The 20,316-nt window shown below is 46.4% G+C and overlaps 1 protein-coding gene across 1 annotated transcript in view; it reads left to right on the plus strand.

Moving 5' to 3' along the window:
• Nucleotides 1-20,316, plus strand: part of ITFG1 (integrin alpha FG-GAP repeat containing 1) — a 1,448,837-nt gene that overhangs the window by 978,295 nt on the left and 450,226 nt on the right. Inside the window, exon 12 of the mRNA XM_069607059.1 lies at nt 1,319-1,427. Coding sequence (XP_069463160.1) covers nt 1,319-1,427 — 109 coding nt within the window. The remainder of the gene's footprint in view (nt 1-1,318; nt 1,428-20,316) is intronic.

Raw genomic sequence — 20,316 nt, forward strand, 5'->3', positions numbered from 1 at the left:
TGGCTCGGTCCACCTGGCCTCCCCTCGCACTTGCTTTTTCCCCGCAAGCCCTTTCGCCCTGACCGACACTTCTCCCCCTCGCCTCCTCCGATCCGAATGTCACAAGGCCTAGTAGTATTGTTTGTTTTTGTCCTCCCTGTCTGCCCAACCCCGCCCCCCTTCTCGTCCTGTTGCGCCTCGAAAAACGTTTATAGGCGCTTTATAAATACCCAATAAATAAATCAATAAGCGCCTAAAGAAAAGGCAATTTTCCAATGGTGACTTCTTAAATGATTGTTCCAGCTTAATAGTTTTCCACTGAAAAATACAGGGGACCGGAGATGCATTCAAAATATTGTTAATTTTTAATTGTTCACACTTCCCCCGCAAGCCTGCCAGATGGGTTTGTCTGTACAGCACATGAAGGGCAGGGACTTTCTTTACACGGTTACAGCTCTGCTTTGTCTGTACTCAATCAAAAAGTGACCGCTGCATTTGTTTAATGATGCTTTTAAAGTCTATATGTGATATGCCTGAAAGATTAAAGGCTTGTAGTCAAAGCAGTACTTAATGTATTTTGTAAGGGAAACTATCCGACTTCGAGTGATAATTAATAATGTATTAAGCCGAACATCTCATTTGCAACCAGAATTCGTCTGAATACTTGCTCGAAATCGAATTTTGGTACACCCCCAATTGAAAAGGAGGATACAGCCACTAAATGGGCAAGCGTTTGGGAACTTCTCCTTGCTTGATCTAATCGTTCTGAAAGTTAAATGACCACGTAATCAACGTAGTTTTATAGGGTCAACGGATTTTCCACAAATCTTCAGTGTTATAAAGTTACTCCTCCTTCCGCTCTAAATAGGCTTAGTCTTAACAGCATTATTGGTGAGGTGAGGTGCTCCTGCAATGATTCTCTAAATTAGCCAGTTGACTGACCAAGTCATCTGCAAAAATCAACAAGGGTATAGGAGTGGTCCCCATCTTTGTGGACTCTTCCACAAGCCTGCAGAAGCACCCATTCAAGTCTTTAGCTAACAAAGAAAACAAAGTTGGGACCAGAATATAACCATGCCGGACTCTGAACCAACATCTATGATTTTACTTGTTTGCAAAAGTGTTTAGTAACGATCATAGCCCAGGCAGGATTAATATGACAGTAACTTTGATTAATCTGTTGTGGCAGTTTAAACAGTTCACGAAAGACGACAAACTATAATCTGTTCATGGAAAAAGCCCTGTGCTTCTAGATCAGTTCTCTCAGTTACATAATTAGTGATCTAATGGTAAATGTATGTTTGTTAATCTAAATTAATGAGTTTCATTTTGGTTACAGGGTATCCTGGACGTCATTGTACTCAGTAAAGGTTCCCAAAGCAATGACTTTTCTATCAGCGCTTTCAAAAATAACTTTGAAGCCGACGCATACTTTGTCAAGGTTATTGGTAAGCATTTTACAGCAAATAATTATTTACTTATTGACCTTTTTTGTGAGGCTTCATTTAAAGTTGCATCAATGTTTGGGATAGAGGAAAGAAAACAAAAGATCACTCATAAACTGCCTGAGTTAAATGAGGATCCCAGTCCAGTACCTATAAATGCAAGTAACTGGTGCAGGGACAAGTTGAGAGGAAAATCCTCATATGAACCTTATTTCCTGGATCTAGACAACTGGTGCTAGTCATCGATCAATCCACAACCAGAAGGCTTCCAGGGCAATCTTCAAGCTGCTAAATGGCCATGTTGATTTATTGAAGGCCAGAACTTAAAGAGTACACTAATCATTGTATCAAGTGGAATCTTTCAAAAACCATCAATAAAAGCGAACCTGTATCTCACTAACTACCGTGTTAGAAGGATTATTGATACCGAAAATCAGACAAGATAACCAGGAGTAAACCCACTTCTCATACGCACCAAATTGGGGTCCTGGCTAAACCCCTAACCACTCCTGTGATCTTGCGACACCAGAACAAACCTTCCAACCTATAAATGGTGCTTAGCATGGGCAGGTTCCAATCCTAGAGCCAACCAGACCCTTTTTTCAGAACTTAAAGAAGTCTTGTTGTTGGCTCCAGAATTGTCCAGGCATTAGATTCTACCATGCCTAGATATCACAACTGAAGTGCTGTGGGATAATGCCGGCAGGGCATATTTTTCTTTCCATATCTGATCTCAATTTGCAAGGTGGTGTTTAGGTTTTGGTAAGTGTTTTCAGACGCTTAGGGCCATTAAATAATATGCTCACTCCTGGAGACAACATTCAAAGGTAGTTCTGTGCTCATTAGGGAGCCAATGTAGGGATTGCGAAGCTTGCGTAACATTTTTAGCCGAATGACTTGTCTAGTTATTCAGTTTCGGATTGGCAATTTGTTAACTTCAAACAACATTCATAAAAACCCATGAAATTATGCATTTGCATGTTTTCTAGTTAAATAATTTCAGACTGAGCACAACAGATGTTCACGTTCCCTTCTTCCCCTGGCTATTCTAAAACAATAGCAGTTTCTCAGCATCAGGCCAAGGTAAAGCTTGGGATGGAAGGCAGAAGACCATTTTTTCTTCTCATAATCAATTTAGTATCAGCCAGTAAGAATTACCTATAAAGGATGCCAATGGTGCTATCAGAGTTTCATGCAAAGATTCAAGTTGCAGGGTAGACTGGTGGTGCACAGGTTGTCGGTGAAGTCAGGTGCTCCCCTGCTCCTCCAGAACCATCAAGGACCGTATTGACTGCCTGGATCCAGCCTTGGCCAATTTCTGTAACCACTCTTTTGCCACTGAAACGTTCCCCTCTCCTCGTAAGCACTCCCTTGTGCACCCCCTCAAGGAGCCATCTGCCGATCCTACCTGCCCAGCAAACTATCGCCCAATCTCCATCACCCCTTTCCTGGGCAAACTTTTGGAAAAGCTGGCAATCTCTCAGTTTACGCTCCACACTGACTGTTGGTTGTCTCCATGACCATCAGTCTGGCTTCAGAAAGGCCAGAGACACAGACTCCTCTCTTGAATACTAGTGAAGATCTGCTCTCTTAATCTTGATTCCAGCATTCCTTCGGTCATCATCCTCCTTGATATTTCCTCTGTTTTTGACACAGTGAACTACGCCATCCTGATCAATCAACTCCATGAGAACCTGGGCATCACGGCTCAGGCCCTGGAGTGGCTGACCTCCTTCCTCTTGGACTGCCCATCCCAGGTCTAACTTGGTCCCTTTCTCTCCACCGTCTCTATCTCTCTACCTGTGGCATTTCCACACGCTCCTTCCTCTTACCATGGGTTTTCAACCTCTACTTGGCCCCTTTGGCCCACCTAATCTCTACCTTCTCCTCTAACTTTCAGTGTTATGAAGATGACACTCGACTTTCCTTCAGGCTCCCCTCAGCCTCCTTCTCTTTTGCTCATTCCTGACTGTCTATCCGCGATTCAGGATTGGTGCACCTCCAACGATCTCTGCCTTAATGCCGGTAAGATGGAGATCCTTCTCATTGGCACCCCTGGCCTGCTTTCCCTCTCACTCTGGCTGCCCGCCTTGGGCCCTCTTCCTTCGCCTGCCTGCGAGGTAAAAAACCTTGGTGTCATCTTCAAATCCACTCTTTCTCTGCTCACATTTTGGACGTAGCCAAGAAGTCCCACTAACAGCTGCACATCCTCAACGGGACTCTTCCCTTTCTCACTTTCCCTGAGAAGCTCACTGTCTTAAGAGCCCTGGTTCTCTCTAGGCTGGACAACTGCAACAGCCTCTTTCTCAATCTGCCTTCCTCTACTCTCTGCACTCTGCAAGTAATCCCGAACAGGAGTGCGAGACTTATCCTTGGCCTCAAGCTGAGGGGCTGTATCTCTCCAGCCCTGAAATCTCTCATCTGGCTCCCGGTGGCTGCAAGGATCAAGTTCAAGACTCTTTGCACTATCCACAAGGCTTTCTGGGCTGGGGCCCACACTACATCCAGCGCTGTCTTCCAAAATACCTTCCTTCTCAAGCCCTTCGCTCAGCTACCTCTAACTCTCCAAGGGTTAGATGCTTCTCCAGGCAGAGAGTGCAGGGGTTGATCTCTCTCCTCTGTAGGTGCCTCCCTCTGGAATGGCCTCCCTGCCCCTCTCAAATTTGAGAGGGACCACCTGAAGTTCCAGAAGCAGCTCAAAACGTTCCTCTTCTACTCTTTCTCTCTCTCCCACCCCTGCTGACCTACTTGGCATACCTCTCTGCGATACTGACTGGTTGCTTGGCTACCCTCAGAGTGTCACTGGGTACCAGGTTCTTTCTTGATCAGTCACCCTTGCACTGCCTCCGGGCCATCATGCTCTTGGGGGCTGTAAATGTAACCCTACAGTCCCTTGTTCTCCTTGCACTACCCAAAGCAGCGCTGCCCTGCCTGCACTTAATCAGAGCATCGCTGCCCTGTTTTCCCCTCCCCTCTCCCTTGCACTCCCCCATCCCTTTCCCCTTGCACTTGTCGTTCTCGCACTTGCACAATCTAAATGACACAAGGCCTAGTAAGATTGTTTGTCTTCCCTCCCTTGTCTTGTCTCGCCTAGAAACACTTGTGTACAGGCGTATTATAAATGACTTAAATCAGAACTTGAGTAATTGGCCGCTATGGTGAAGCTACTGGTGGCACTCTTGGAAGTGAACAAAGTTTCTTCAAGACCTTCAATTATACATGTCATTGGGAATCTGTTCTGTTGGTTTAAGTGGGCCTACCACTAAGCAGTGCACAGGCTCAACTGATAAGGTTTGGCTTAGTGGATGACCTAACTCTAGCAGGGGACTAACAATATAGCGTTTGCGATGAAATGGTCTGCAAGCTGCCCATGCTGAGAGCAGTAAAGTTATGCTCGGGTCACCGCCATTCGTCATCTCCAGCATTTAAATGTACTTTAGTTAGAAGGTGTGTTGGGAAGAAGTAATATTACAGCCTGCATGAGTTTTCAATTTCTTTACAACACGTTTTATTAAAAAAAAAGGTAACCGGGCAGGATCTTGAATTTTCATACAAGAGTCTGGACTCAGCCCGGCAACAGTAACAACAGTGAAAAACCAGAAGTGTGGTACCCAGACCTTCATGTCAGTTGATCCAGGATCAACTGCAAAACGGTCATGTCCCAAAACACAACTTACAAGAGATGAATGATATCTACAGGGGAGAGACTGACAAAATGGCTCCTGCTCTGCATGAGTACATAAATGAGGAGTGGCTAAAGTGCCTACTTAGCCCCACACTAATACAAAACCAGCAGTGATCCCATTCATAAAGATGAAACAAGCATATCATGTGGGCCAAGGGCAGGATGTATTCTTATGGGGGACTGTGAACTGGTACAGATGCAATACAGTCAACAGTAGTACGGTGGTATCAAATAAAAGAATACCCAACCAAGGTTCTAGGAAAATGTAAACTTTAATAAAAACTAACCGTGCACACATTTTAATTAAAAACACTAAAGACCCACTCACCCCTATCAGGGAAACGCAGAGAATGCATAGTTTGGAAAAAAGGAGGGACACTGTGTTTGAAGACAGGGCTGGAGGCAATTTATTTAGGCAGGGAATGTTAATGTTTATGAAGCTCTCTTTAATAAAGTAGAGAAGGGGTCATTTAAGCAGTGGGAAAGGGCCTCTTCAAATACTATATGTTATTGCCTTTGGGGCTGAACAACATTGAGCCAGGTGTTTCCACATCAAATTTGGAGTACTGGCGATTTTGGCGCTGGATTGGGGTCAAGTCGAGGAGCGATGGCTTCCCACAGTGCACTGCTGTTTGGCATGAGCAATAGCTTGCGGGTCGTATAAGCTAGAGATGGCAGGCTATGTTGGGTCAGCAGTGCTGGGAGACACAGCGTCTGCGTATAGCAGTAAGGTCAGCTTGGAGCTCAAAGAACTTGTTAATCAGGCACGCTGTATCCAGCTGGGGGTGCTAAAAGACTCAGCAGATACCAGATGTGGAGACTGCAGAGCTTCACAAGCAGGACTGAGTTACGTAGGCAGTCGGGGTTGGAAATGACTGGCGTTTCCCACACGGCTGCTTGGATTCCGTCAAGGAGGTTCAGAAAAGCAGAGTCAGCCAGGGGTCGCTTCCTTGGTTGTGTCATTGCCTGGAGGCCCAGTCCAGTGTTTCAGGGGCAATGTGGGTCCTTTCATTTCCTCTTCCCATCCAGGAATGTTTTTAGAGAGCACTTGCAGGGTTCCGTCACCACCATTGATCAAGGTCCTGGCTGGATACCAGTGTCTCTGTTGCAGTAGGCCTTGTCCAGCTAGCTTGTCATCCCACATCATCCCTGAACTTGCCTCTTGTTTAGAGGTCTCAATGGCAGAGGACTTTGGAAAAGACTGTTCCCCCTAATGAGTTACAGATGAATCCTTATCTTGAAGTCCAAAGATGAATCAACTAAGGGGCGTGCCCCCTTTTATATAGGCAAAATGCTAACACAGATTGGTCCAGATAAAGCCTGTTGTCGAGGGTCCGTTCAGGCTTCTGCAACGCATGTTTGTGCCTTCTGATGTCATACCCAGAGTGCTTTGTCTGCAGTAACTAGGAGGGGACAGGAAGTTTAAGGAGTTCTAGCAGATTCCAAGATGGTGGAACCACTTTGTGGTCTTAACCTATCCTCTGGGCTACTTGTACTTCACTCCCTTCCTCGTTCTGCCTACTTCAAAAAAACTCCAGTAATTATCACACGGTGTGTGAGAGGGCCTTTGTCATGTCAAGCTTCTTTAAACCGATTCCCAGGGGAGCTTCCGGGGAAGCTTCCTGTGTCCTTGAGCAAGGTATCAACCTTTCTTATGGGGATCAAAAGAAATGCTTCCTAGGAAGGGCCCCACATGGGTGTTTGAGTACACCCGGTCAAGGCGGCTAATAAACATGAAATGCAAATGCTTGTGGCTTTATAATTGTGTGATCTGAGTAGCCACCATGTCATAACCAGACACAGTTTATATGTAGATTTTAACGTGCCACCAGGTGACTGGGTACTGTGAGGAGTCAGTAATGTGAGGCAGACAACTGCTTGTACATTTCTCAAAATATGCTATTTTATCAAAGAAATTATATAAAGAAAATACCTTGTTTGTTTGTTTATTTATTTGTAGCGCGCGCCAGACCCGAGGGTATCCGGGCGCGTGTTCAAGAATACTTTAAGCTTACATGTTACAGTTACACATTTTAGGGTTACAAGGTGCATTAGCAGTAAATGATGACAATATACGTGTTACAGTTACACATTTCGGGAAGGTTACATGGTGTATCATTAGTAAGTGATGACAGTATGCGTGGTTACATGCGCAGGTGAGTGCACAGGGATATGTACACAGTAAGCATTGAGTGTCAGGAGCAAGGTGGGTTAAGCGGGTGATGAACGCGGTATGCGTTCGGCTGCGGATTAACAGGTGGGTCAGACGTAAATAGTCCTAGTCTAGTAGGTTATAGGTCATTTTCTTTGAGCCATTTCATGCAATTGAGTCTGAAGTGTGGATAAGATTGGACAGATCTTAAGGGTGATGGGAGGGAGTTCCATAGCTTGGCCGCTTTGACAGGGAAGCTGGTGCCTCCGGCTGTGCTCAGTTTAAATGGGGGCACGACTAGTTGGTTGGTGTATGCTTCTCTGGTAGGTCTGCTAGAAGTTCTCCTTTTGAATCTTTCCGTTAGGTATTTGGAGGCTAGGTCATTAATACTTTTGAAAGTCAGTGATGCTGTTTTGAGTTTAATTTTGTCAGCTGTGGATAGCCAATTAGATTGTCTTCTGACGTCTGAGATGTGCTCTCTTCTTGGGATTCCTAGGGTGGCTCGAAGGGCGTTGTTCTGCAGGGTTTGGATTTTTTGCAGTTTGTTTATTGGACCCTATGTATAGTGCATTGCAGTAGTCCAATTTGGATAATACCAGGGCTCTTGATAGGGTGAGGCAGCTGGCGGAGGATAGATATGGTTTAGCTGCTCTAATGAGCTTACAGGTGTAAGCGGTGCTAGAGGCCATCACATTCACCTGCTTTGTTAGGGAGAGGCAAGAGTCGAGGTAAAAACCTAGTGTTTTTACTTCTTTCGCTACTTTAATGGTGTTGCCATCTTTGACAAATGATGAGTAGTTATCGTTCAGTTTTTTGATATTTTGTGTGCTCCCCAGTATGAGTTCCATTTTGTCATCATTCAGGCATAGACCATGACGGGCCATCCATGCCTGAATGATGAGGTATATTCTGTTCACCAAGGCCAAATCCTGTTCATAATCCCCTGAAAGTGGGATGAGAATCTGAGTGTCATCTGCATAGTTTGTGTAGGTGACACCAAGAAGGTCCAGATCATTGAACAGGGGCTTCGTGAAGATGTTATACATGGTCGGAGAGACACAGGATCCCTGGGGGACGCCACATGTGATGGGTACTGGGTCAGCCACTGTGGAGGTGGAGAAAACCCTCATGGTTCTGCCGCTTAGGAACGACCTGATCCATGCAATGGCATGTGTGGAGAAGTGGGCCGCGGTTTCCAGGTGGGTACAAAGCACATCATGATCCACCAGGTCAAATGCCACTGAGAGGTCCAGCAAGAGGAGTAGGGCAGTTTTTCCAAGATCTCTCAGCTCACCGACCTGGGTTTTGAGATCGATAAGTGCAGTTTCGGTGCCATGTTGAGGCCTGAAGCCTGACTGTCTGGTACCTAATAGTTGGTGCATCTCCAGATATTTTTGGATTTGTAGGTAGGCCACTCTGTCTAGGATTTTTTAGCAGAAATGGTACCGTGGTGATAGGCCTGTAGTTAGTCGGGATGGCGGGGTCCAGGGTTTGCTTTTTAAGGAGGGGGAGGACCCATGATTGCTTAAGATTGTCTGGTATAGTGCCTGATGCAAAGGAAGCATTAATAAGTTTGGTGATAAATGGGGAAAGGTCTCTGGCTGCGTCTTTTCAGTTGGGCTGGGCATATGTCACCTCGACAGTTAGTTGGTTTGAGCGAGAGTATTATTTTTTCAATCTCCAGGATTGTTACTTTGGTGAAGTTGAATTTGTGTTCTGGCTTGGTGGAGGTGGGTGGTTTACCGCTTGGATTGGTTGAGGTGGGTATAGTTTGTTTCTTTTTCTCAATTTTGGTTTGGAGTGTGGCAATTTTGTTGTTTAGAGCTTTTTGGATGTTGGAGCACCACGTTTTATTTTTATCGCAGTTGTCTGGAGCAGGGATAGGGTTTTCCAGTTCCTTTAGTATAAGAAATAGTTCTTTGGTTCCAGACTTAGCCTGTGATATTCTGATGTTGAAGTTTTCTTTTTTGGCCTTCCTTACTTCATTTTTGTAGATCTTAGAGGCACTGATGAGAGCTATTTTGTTAGTCTCTGATGGAGTTAGTCGCCAGGCGGATTCGCATTTGGGTTTTTCAATTCTTAGGGATTTGAGGTGAGGGGTGAACCAAGTATTTAAGTGTGCTCTGGGCTTGCTTTTTCTCATTTTCAACGGGGCGATAGTGTCCAAGGCTGTGGCCATGGTTGAGTTGAATACGTTCACTAGGGCTGTTGGGTTTAGCGATTCAGATAAGGAATTTAGGGTTGGGAGGATAAGTGGTAGCAGTTTGTCTGTGGTTATGTTTTTTTTATTTCTGGTCGGTAGGGGGGGTGGCAGTACAATTTCCTTGGGTTGGGTGGTGTTTTCATTTATGAGGAAGGTTATTAGTGCATGGTCTGTCCAGATTTGTGGGCAGACATCAGTAATTGTTACATTACAGTTGTGGTTGGCTACCCAGTCGAGTTTTCGACCTTTTTCGTGGGTAGGTTGTGAGATTCTTTGGGTAAATCCCAGTTCTGTGATGACATTGGCGATGTTAGTCGCTTGCAAGTCTTTGTGGTCATTGAAACCTAAGTTCATGTCTCCCAGGAGGATGGCTTGCGATAGTTTTTGAGATTGTTTGAGAGGATCATAGAGATGTCCTCCTCAAAGGTTCCAATGGGACCTGGTGGCCTATAGATGAGGTGTATATTGATAGATTGGGAGGGTGATGTTGAGAGTTTGGCGGTTAAGGATTCACAAGATTTGGTGATTGAAGGCATTTCTATTGTTATGGCGAGGTTGTTTTTAGCGATGATGGCTAGGCCGCCTCCTCGAGAGTTGGTTCTGTCCTCTCTGAGAATGTTGTAGTTAGGGGGCAGGGCAAGCATCAAAGCGGGTCCTGCTGCTTGGTGAAGCCAGGTTTCCGTTATGGCTAGAAGGTCATAATTGCCTATTTGGATGAGATCGGCAATTTCGGTGGCATGTGCTATCAATGATCTAGCATTAATGAGGGCACCCTTCAGCGGTATGTTTGGTTTGGGTGTCGCAGGGGTCACATGGCTTTTCTTTTTGGTGGGTCTGTTGCTTGATTTGCGGTGGTTGTTAGTGGGACTGTCTGTCTGGGAATATTTTTTGGTGGGGGAGGTGTCTAGTTTGGGGGCATTGCGTTGGTGGTTTCTTGTATAGCTAGGTTTGGTGGCTAGTCTGGCTAGTGGTTCATAGATTCTGGGTAGTCTAGATCGTAATTTTGCATTTCTACTTAAGGTATCGCATGGGATATTTGTTATATGGGGTGGTGGGTGGTAGGTATCCTTATCTCTATAGTTTGTGGGTTAGTGTCTGGGGTGCTGGTCGGTCGGGGCTCGTCATCAGAGTTTGACGTTGCAGTAGGCATAGACTGCAGGGGTGGTTTGCTGTTGTCATTGTAGGGAATTCCCTACCTAGCCTGAAGGCTAAGGGAACATTCTATAGCATGGTTAAACTGGCCCTCACACTAAACATATAAAGGAAATGATGTAGCAAAACAATATAATACAAATTATCAACACAATCTCCAAATGGCTTTCTCCTGTCCTGGGTAAGACCCCTTCCCCAGGATTCAAAGCCAACTCCAATATGTTCAGCAACAGAAAAGGTTTGAACCAGCTCGTGAAAGTTCAAAGAAAAAGTTCATAAAACACTGGTAACAACTCTGTTCCTGGATGAAAAAGATCACCTTCCAACTTCCAGAAAAAGAAATGGCACCAATGGTAATCCTGGTTATGATATATTGTCTCTTCCTTCAAATAAATGGTCACAGTTCAAAAACAGGTGTAATATTTCCCAATGTCAAGAATACACAATTCTTTAGGACTTCTTCAGTTACAACTTTATAGTTGGTATATTTATCAGGATGCTTTCTCTGTGCTGCTGCTTCTATTTTTAACAACCACACTTCTACTGTTGGTACTATGAGAAGAGTCACCTTTGTCCCATATGTTACTGATTCCAATCACTTTAATGTGACATCAGCTGACAACTTAATATACCGCCACAGTCCAAATATTACTACTACTGCTCAGTACTTTTGAATGGTTACTCTGGCTTTTACAAGATACTTCAACCTCTTCGGGTTGGCAAGGCACTCTTCATTTTAATGATGTTCTCAAAAAGGGGCAGTCTCTTTGCCTCTTCCGTCTGACTACCACAAGAAAAACCTGCTTCTGCCCACAAGACTCACTCATTCTAGCTGCAGCAGTCTTAATCACCACAGGTTGTATTTTACTTAAGAGTATTCTTCACAAACATGTTGTTTTCCCTTCCCCAGCTTTACTCCCACCTTTCTGCCAGTTATCAGCCCAAGTAATTACCCAGAAGCTGATGTGCCACTCTCTCTGCTTCAGGTAACAACGGAGTTACTTGTTTATTAGGCTACTTGACTGTTAACAACCTCACAGTATGGTAAAATGGCTCCTTAACTCTAGGCAAGACTGGTTTCACTATGAAAAGGGGTTGCCTCTTGTCTTGGGTAATGCATGTTATTCTATTCAATACTTTAGACTTTTTACTTCTTTGAAATAGAACAATTGTCACTTATGGATGCAGTATAGGATTCAGTCTTTCAAGTGAAAAAACATTGGGCACATATGCAACCTTTCTTTAAAGCAGATTTTAAGGTTTAAGATTGAATAAAGAATTGCATTCCGATGTAACAGTAAAGGAAGTGATTCTGACTTCCTTTGGGAATTACAATTAGACACACGCAACCTCTTTTTGATGTAGTTTTCAATCTTTGTAACTCGTATGTAGTCACTGTTAGGTATTCGGTAATGGTAATGGTTTAGGGAGCATTCCCTTTTGTTAATTAGGGACACGCAACCACTCTGTTAGGTAATAACAGTCTTTTAATGCTTTAACAATGGTTTTCAAAGATGTTAGTTTCTCACACGGATGCTGATCTTCAACATTATATGCATGTGTTCCAATTCCGTTGTTTATAATAGAGATAGAACGAACAGCTGTCACTTGCATTAAGCAAAACATGAAACACTTAAGAGCTGGCTACAGCTACTGATAAGGCTTGTGCATTGCATCTGAATGCCATGCTTCACTCACAAGCTTCATTGACACTGGTTTTACAGGTTGCCCTGCTTTCCCAACTTCCTCTACCACTTCTACTGCTTATGGCGGGCCGGGGACCCACACCCTTCTCCAGCACAGGTGTCTTCAGTCTAGCCACTTGATTTGGGAGTTTGTTTTCCTCCCAAGACCCTCAGATTGCCTCCTGCTTCTGACATTAGTCTCCTGCTCGTTCATAGCTCTGCAATCACAGCAGTCAGGCTCACATGAGGAAAACTCAGCCTCCTGCATGTCTTGTGTTGCGCAGCCTCTGCACTTCAGGTTTTGGGAGAACAGTACCCTTTCAGAACTTGCAGGTGAAATCTGCTGTCTCAACATTTTGGAGTCCCTTCTGTGCTTCTACTTTCTTGTGATTTATCATCCTTGTCCTTCTCCCCTGCTGTGGCTACTACTACAGCCAGCCTTCCAGTTCATGCCAGCTCCTTCTACTCCTCCTTTCCTATGGGTTCTTTTATGCCTCACAGGTTCATTGATTGTCTTCAGGTGTCTGCTATTGGCCTTAATTGCCCGACTACTACATCTGCATGACTCTTCAGCCCTCGTCCCAGTACCTCTAGGACTCTGGGACTCGTAGTCTCTTTACAAAGTTAGATTTTTCAACTTCTACAGTTTGGCAAGGGTGGGATTATGGGGAAAGTTAAATAGGGGGTTATCCCAGTCTTCCTCGTCCCCTGTGTAATCCTCCCACAGTACACCACCCCCAGGGTTGGGATCACAATGTGTCTGCCTTTCCCTGGCTACATGATATGATATAGCATTTATAACGCGCCTATACACAAGTGTTTAAAGACGCGACGAGGAAAGGGAGGGGGAACAAAGGGAAGACAGAACAACAATCCTACTAGGCCAGGTATCATTCAGATCAAGCAAGTGCATGGGAGGGGGAAGGGAAAAGTGCTTGGGGAACGGAGAGGGGAAAGTGCAGTACAGGGGATAGTAGAATAAAATAAGATAAATAAAAACGGCCACTGGTGGCAAGTGCAAGTTAAGTGTAGATATAAGTGCCGGTTGGGGAACTGTAGGGATACAGAAAACAGTCCCCCAGGTGCAGGGGTTGCCAAGGAGGCAGTGCAGGTGGGTGGGCAACTGGCGGGGCCTGGGCCCGAGAATCAGAAAGGGTAGCCAAGTAACCAGTGCCGTTTCTGCCAGTAATTTAGCAGGGGAGAGGGGGAGAGAAAGCAGAGGCAAAGAGGAATGTTTTGAGGTGCTTCCGGAACCGGAGATGGTTCTCAAGTTTCAGGGAGGCAGGAAGGCTGTTCCAGAGGGAGGCCCCTGCCAAAAAGAGAGATCTACCACCAACTCGTTGCTTGGAGAAGCGACTGACCCTGAGGGAGTTGGATGCGGATGAGCGAAGAGCTTGAGAAGGAAGATATTTAGGAAGAGAGAGTTGAAGGTATAGCGCCCCCAGGCCCCAGAAGGCCTTGTGGACAATGCAGAGGGTTTTGAACTTAATCCTCGTAGCCACTGTGAGCCAGTGAAGAGATTTCAGTCCTGGAGAGATACGATCCCTAGGCTTGAGGCCAAGGACAAGTCTCAGAGTCCTGTTCTGGATCAGTTGCAGAGGGCGCAGAGTAGAGGCAGGCAGATTTAGATAGAGGCTGTTAGAATAGTCCAGCTTAGAGAGAACCAGGGCTCTGGAGACGGTGAGCTTCTGGGGGAAGGAGAGGAATGGAAGTATACCTCTGATGAGTGCAGCTGGTAGTGTGACTTCTTAGAGACGTCGGAGATGTGAGGAGAGTGTGGGGTCGAAGATGACTCTGAGGTTTTTTGCCTTGCAGGTGGGAGCAGGAAGAGGGCCAAGAAATGCCGGCCAGAGCTGCAGGGAAGGAGGGAGCGGGTGTGCCGATGAGTAGAATCTCAGTCTTACTGGCATTAAGACAGAGGTCATTGACGACACACCACTCATGGATGGCAGACAATCAGAGATGAGGGAAGGAGAGGAGGAGGCCGAGAGTAGCCTGAAAATGAGCTTGGTATCATCCGCATAGGACTGAAAGTTGGGGCAAAGAGCGGCGATGCGGTGGGCAAGGAGTGCCAGGTATTGGTTGAAAACCCAGAGATAGATAAAGATATTGGAGCGGAAGGACCCAAGTTGGACCTGGGAGGGTCGGTCGGAGAGGAAACAAGTCAGCCACGCCAGAGCCTGACCAGTGATACCCAGGTTATCACGGAGACTGTTGAGCAGGATGGCATTATTGACAGTGTCACAGGCAGAAGAGAGATCAAGCAAGATGAGGGCGCAAGGGGTGTTGGAGTCAAGGTTGGAGAGCAGGTCTTCACGGATGTTCAGGAGAGCAGTTTCCGTGCTTCTGGCAGCTCTGAAGCCAGACTGATGGTCATGAAGACAACCAACAGATTCAGTGTGGAGATTAAGCTGGGAGATGGCCAGTTTCTCCAGGAGCTTGTCCAGAAAGGGAGTGATGGAGATTGGATGATAGTTAGCCGGGCACAAGGGGTCGGCAGAGGGTTTCTTTTTTTATTTATTTTTTGTCTTTTTATTAAGTTTTATAAAAATAGTTAATTCAAACAAGGGAAAGGAACGCACACATCAATTCATCAGATCGCCAATTCTAGTCCCCTTCCCAGAAATCTATCCCCATTCAACAAAACATAACAATACATTATCAATTCATCGAACTTAACGAAATCATCAACAAGTTCATTTATCAACCATTAATTGGAGAACAATTCAAGAAAATAAATAAATAAAAAATTGGAGTCGGTGTGATCCTTAGCAATATCAATTCTGTGCAATAATAAACATCAAGTCTGTCAGGAATTCATAAAGTGCCTCAATAAGTATGGCTGAAAAAACAGCTGCTCTCTGTTCGATACATAGTCCAAGAAAGTGTTCCAGATCCGCATGAATTTCGAGAGCTTCCCCTCTAGCATGGCAGTAAGCTTCTCAAGACCCATCAATTCCCACACCTTCACCCACCAGTACGCCACGTGTGGCCCTTCCACTGATTTCCAGAAGCGAGCCCTTGTGATTTGTGCCATAATAAGTAACTGAGCAATTAGGGCTGCTCTGGTGTCCGTCATCGGGAAGGACCCGCCTTCAGGTACGTCTCCCAATATTAGTATGCGCGGGTCCATAGTGAGCAGCGTGCCAGTGATATCCTTGATCTTGGAACAGATCTCCAACCAATAGGCTTGGATGACCGAGCAATGCCACCACATGTGCCCCAAATCACCCCGTTCACCACAACCATGCCAACACGTATCCGGGTACTCTAAATTCATTGCATGCAACCTAGTCGGTGGGAAGTACCAGCGAAAGCAGATCTTGACAGCGTTCTCTTATACCAAAGTACACCTGGAGCTTTTGTGGGTTCTGTACCATATTCGCTGCTAGGATTCCTCTGGAATTTCAACTCGCAGTTCCCTTTCCCACGCCATCATGTAAGGAAGCTTCTTGCCCTCTGAAACCTTTTCCAGAAGACTATAACAAGCAGCTAGCCTATGGGAGCTCTGCCCCTCGAGAATTCTTAGTTCTATGCCGAATGGCGCTCTGTTGGCCGCTTGTCGTGTGTGCCTGTTAGTCAGCCAGTGACGAACCTGTATGTACCTAAACCTTTCTACCTCCGACAACCCAAATTTCTCCTTACATTCCTGGAATGTCAGAGGCTCCTGGTCCGCATACAAGTCCCTAAGCCTTAAGGGCCCATCTGACTTCCAGCCTTGGAATGAGTTGGGATTTAGTCCCGGCGTTAACGCTAGGTTTTGAACCACGGGGAACAACGGCTCTAGCCCCGGAGCGAACCCCCTTTGTGCAGCTGCTTTGTCCCAGCTTCGAAGCGTTGCCAATGTCGTGGGCAACAGTCCTCCCTGATAGCCCCGCGCCTCTCTGGGCAGGAGAGGGAAATACTCCAGCGGAAAGGGGGTAGCTTCTTGCTCAATTTCCTGCCATTTAGGAGTTTCAGAGGAGCTTCCTCATGCTAGCATAGGTGCAACCTGTGACGCTCTATAATAGCGCAGAACAGAGGGCAGACCTATGCCCCCGTGCACTGCCTTTCTCGTTAGGAGTTTATATGGGATTCTAGGCTTCTTATTTCCCCACACAAAGCACCCTATCTCCTTCTGCATATCTATGAGGTCCCTCTCTGGAATCTGCATCGGTAAAGAATAGAAGACATATAGCAGCTTCGGAACAAGAGACATCTTCACCGCGCTCACCCTGCCCAGCCAGAGATTTTCTGCGAATCCCAACGACGAAGCCACTCTTTGGCTTCTCTCCACAGTGCCGGTATATTTGCTTTAAAGAGGCCTGCATAGGTCGGGGTCAGCTTAATCCCCAAATAAGGAATATTCACGGAAGCCCAGGGAATGGGAAAGGCCGCCTGCACCTCCGCCAGGCCCTCTGGGGATTCAGTTAACGCCATACCCACCGACTTATTAGCGTTCACCCCAAAGCAGGACATTTTTTCAAATCGGGATAATAAGTTCATCAGGGGTGGGATGGACCTAGGTGCATCGTTTAGGGAACACAGCAGATCATCCGCATATAGCAGTATTTTATGGCATTGTCCAGCGAACTCAAAACCCCTGATCTCCCTGCTCAGCCGGACATGTTGTGCCAAGGGTTCTAATGCTAAAGCAAAGACCAGATGGGACAAGGGGCAACCCTGCCTAGTGCCCCTATATAAACGTATTGCTGGGGTCCAATTTGTATTCACTTTAACTTTAGTGGAGGGGAGTTGATAATTGGAGAGGATCAGCTTCAAGAAACTAGGGCCAAACCCAAACCTCTCCAGCACCAACTGTAAAAAGCTCCATGACATACTGTCAAAGGCCCGGTGCGCATCCAATGATAACGATGACAATTTACCTGCCAGTTTAGGGGCCAAAGCTATCAAATCTATCGCCCGATGTATGTTATCGTGTGTCGAACGATTACGTATAAATCTTGTTTGGTCTTTCTCTACTAACGTCGGGAGTACCTCTCCCAGGCGCCCCGCTATCACCCCACTCAACAGCTTAGCATCTGTGTTTAGTAAAGTGATAGGTCGATAGGATGCACATTCAGCCGGGTTCCTTCCAGGCTTCAAAATCAATGTCGTAGTGGACTCTGCCATAGAAGCAGAGACGGATCCGGTTGCCCAGATAAGAATTTTGTTAAGTAGGGGGAGAGCACAACCCTAAATGTCTTATAAAATGTATTTGTGATCCCGTCAGGCCCTGGGGCCTTGCCCAAGGGAAGAAATCGAATCGCTGCCTCTACCTCTTCTTTTGTAATTGGCTCCTCTAAAAGCTTGTGAGTTGCCTGAGGCAGCTGTGGCAGGTGCATATCCCGGATAAACCCATCAGCCATATGCAGATCCGTTTGGTGGGGGGCGGAGTGGTCCCTAAAATACTCCTCTACTATATAGAGTTTGTCTCTCTCCGAAGTGACTCTCCTTCCATTCCCATCCAACAATGTTTCAATCCTATTGCGGCTAGCTCGCATTTTCAGCTTGGCCGCCAGGAGCCGATTGGCTTTGTTCCCTTTAGAATAGTATTGTTTAGTTCTCATCATGCTGTACGCCGCACGGCTCATGTGATGAGACTCCAGGGCCCTCTGGGCTATCCTAACATCCCGTTTCTGCCTTTGGGTGGGCCTACGTCTGAGACTCCTCCCTCTTCCTGAGCTCCAGCTGGGACTGTATTTGTTTCCTTACCCTCCCCTTCTCTGCCGAGTATGCAATAATCTGACCCCGAAGTACCGCCTTTGCAGCATCCTATATCGTAGCATACTCAATTCCTCCGTCTCATTCTCATCAAAATAATGGGAAACCGTCTCTGAAATGCAAGTGCGGAACTCGGGATCCTCCAGGAGGAACTCAATTTGCAGGCGTACGTAGGGCACGGGGAGTCACTAAGGGAAGACCACGTTAACCGTACCGGGGCATGATCCGACAAGGCTTTGGGTAATAGATCTACATCAATTGTTTGGGCTATAAGCTTCTCAGACACCAAGAACATATCCAGCCTGGAGAATCCCCTGTGCACCGCAGAGTAGTGTGTATATTCTCGCTCTTCTGGATGACAGAATCTCCAGACCTATATAAGGGAGTGCTCTTGCAAGAGCGTAGTAAGCGCCAGATGATTCTTTTTGTCAGCGCTAGTTGGAGGGAGAGACTTGTCCATCAAAGGGTTAACCATAGCATTAAAATCACCCCCAATCATGATTTCACCCTCTGCATGCTCAAACAGGAGTTTGGATAGAGACGCAAAGAACATGTCCTGCTGTGAATTAGGTGCATATAGAGAGACCAGTGTCACCTTCCTCCCCTGTAATCTAGCCACAACCAGGACGTATCTGCCTCCCACATCTCTTAGCGTCTTACGAACCACGAAAGGGGTTCCCCTACGAACCAAGATGGCCACCCCGTCTCTCTTACTCCCCAAAGAGGCGCAAAATTTCATAGGGTATAATGTATTATTAAGCCTGAATTCATCCGATGGGAGCAGGTGAGTCTCCTGAAGAAATAGGAGTGAGGAGTCTAGGGTGGCCATGCGGTGCATCAATGCCCTTCGTTTAATCGGAGAATTCAACCCCTGCACATTCAGGGAGAGGCAGTGGAAATTCGGATTAGTTATAGCCATGTCGTTGTGTCCCTCAAGCAAGCATCCATCTCCATCCCCCCTTCAGAATGGCTAAGAAGTAGAATCCCGCTCCAACCCTGCTTCCCATCTATCCCGCCAACTCCCCATCCCCACTGAGCCCAGGTACCCCTCGGATGCAATAGGGCTGGTTCTTTTCAATCACCAATTTTGACATTTGCGTTTCGCCATACTGCATAGCAGATGCATATCAAAAGGACACATACAGCCCCAAACATAGCAGGCAAGTGCAAACCCTGACGCGACCCTCGAAGACTAGACTCCGTAAGTAACATAAGAATACAATACAATAAAGAAAAGAACAGAAAAGATAAAATAAAAAAATTAAATGCAGATCACTAATTGCTTGCCAAACTCGCAATGCAACTGATTTGAACAGCCACCCTTTCAGGGTAACAATAACGGGCATAATACGTGTGACGGGCACCCAACTTTAGAACATCTCAGGTTCATCCCAACATATCCCCAATTGTAGTAATTGCCCATCTGGAGAGTGCGTAAAGAGGCCTCCTCAGGCATTATTGTATCTTAACCTGGTCCACAACACCCGGAGCAGGGCCCAAGATTAGCAGTCATCATACCAGTTTATTTGTGTGGGTAACCCAACCAGCAATTCTAGGGGACGAACTCCAGCCCCATTTCACCTTGTGACCGTATCCAAAACAGGGTGAAAGAAGAGCCATTTTTATCCCAATTTATTAAAACAACTGCCCTGAATGGGGAGCCCAAGGACCGCTTCCAGTTGCTCCCTGTCGGACGCCTTGCTGACATCCTTCACCTATTATGTAAATACCTGCCACAGAAAAAGGAGTCTGTCGCCCTCACGTCCATCCAAGTTCTCCACGGGGGAACGTGAGTTCTTCAGCTTGACTACCGCCAACAGATCAGGGGGGAATGCTGCCTCCCTGGTCCACCTCTTCCCTTGCGTTGGGTGTTTTAACTAGGGCCCAGTCCCTGAGCCTTCGCCTCCTGTCCTTCGGCATGGAACTAATGGCCGGCCCCTTCTCCATTTCGGCGCTCTTGCCACCCGACTCACAGGCGACGTCTCGCAACCACTCATCCGCTTCTCCCTCAGAGCTGATGACATATGAGCGGTTTTGGTATTCAAACCGCAATCTGCACGGGTATCCCCATCTGTATCTGACCTTTTTCGCTTGTAGCCAGGTGGTGACTTTCTGGAGGCGCCTGCGAATTTGCCAAAGTGTATGGTGAGAGGTCCTGGAACAGTGATATGACAGAGCCACGGAATTCACCTTTTCTGCCCTTCTAGCTGCCGCCATTATTTCCTCTCTTTGCCGAAAGAAGTGGACTCTAGTCAGGACGTCCGGAAGAAGGTTACGCTTTTGCTGAATAGAGGAATATACCCGATGAGTCC

The sequence above is a fragment of the Ambystoma mexicanum genome, chromosome 1p, assembly GCF_040938575.1.
Source record: "Ambystoma mexicanum isolate Mex_15411 chromosome 1p, UKY_AmexF1_1, whole genome shotgun sequence".
NCBI lineage: Eukaryota > Metazoa > Chordata > Amphibia > Caudata > Ambystomatidae > Ambystoma > Ambystoma mexicanum.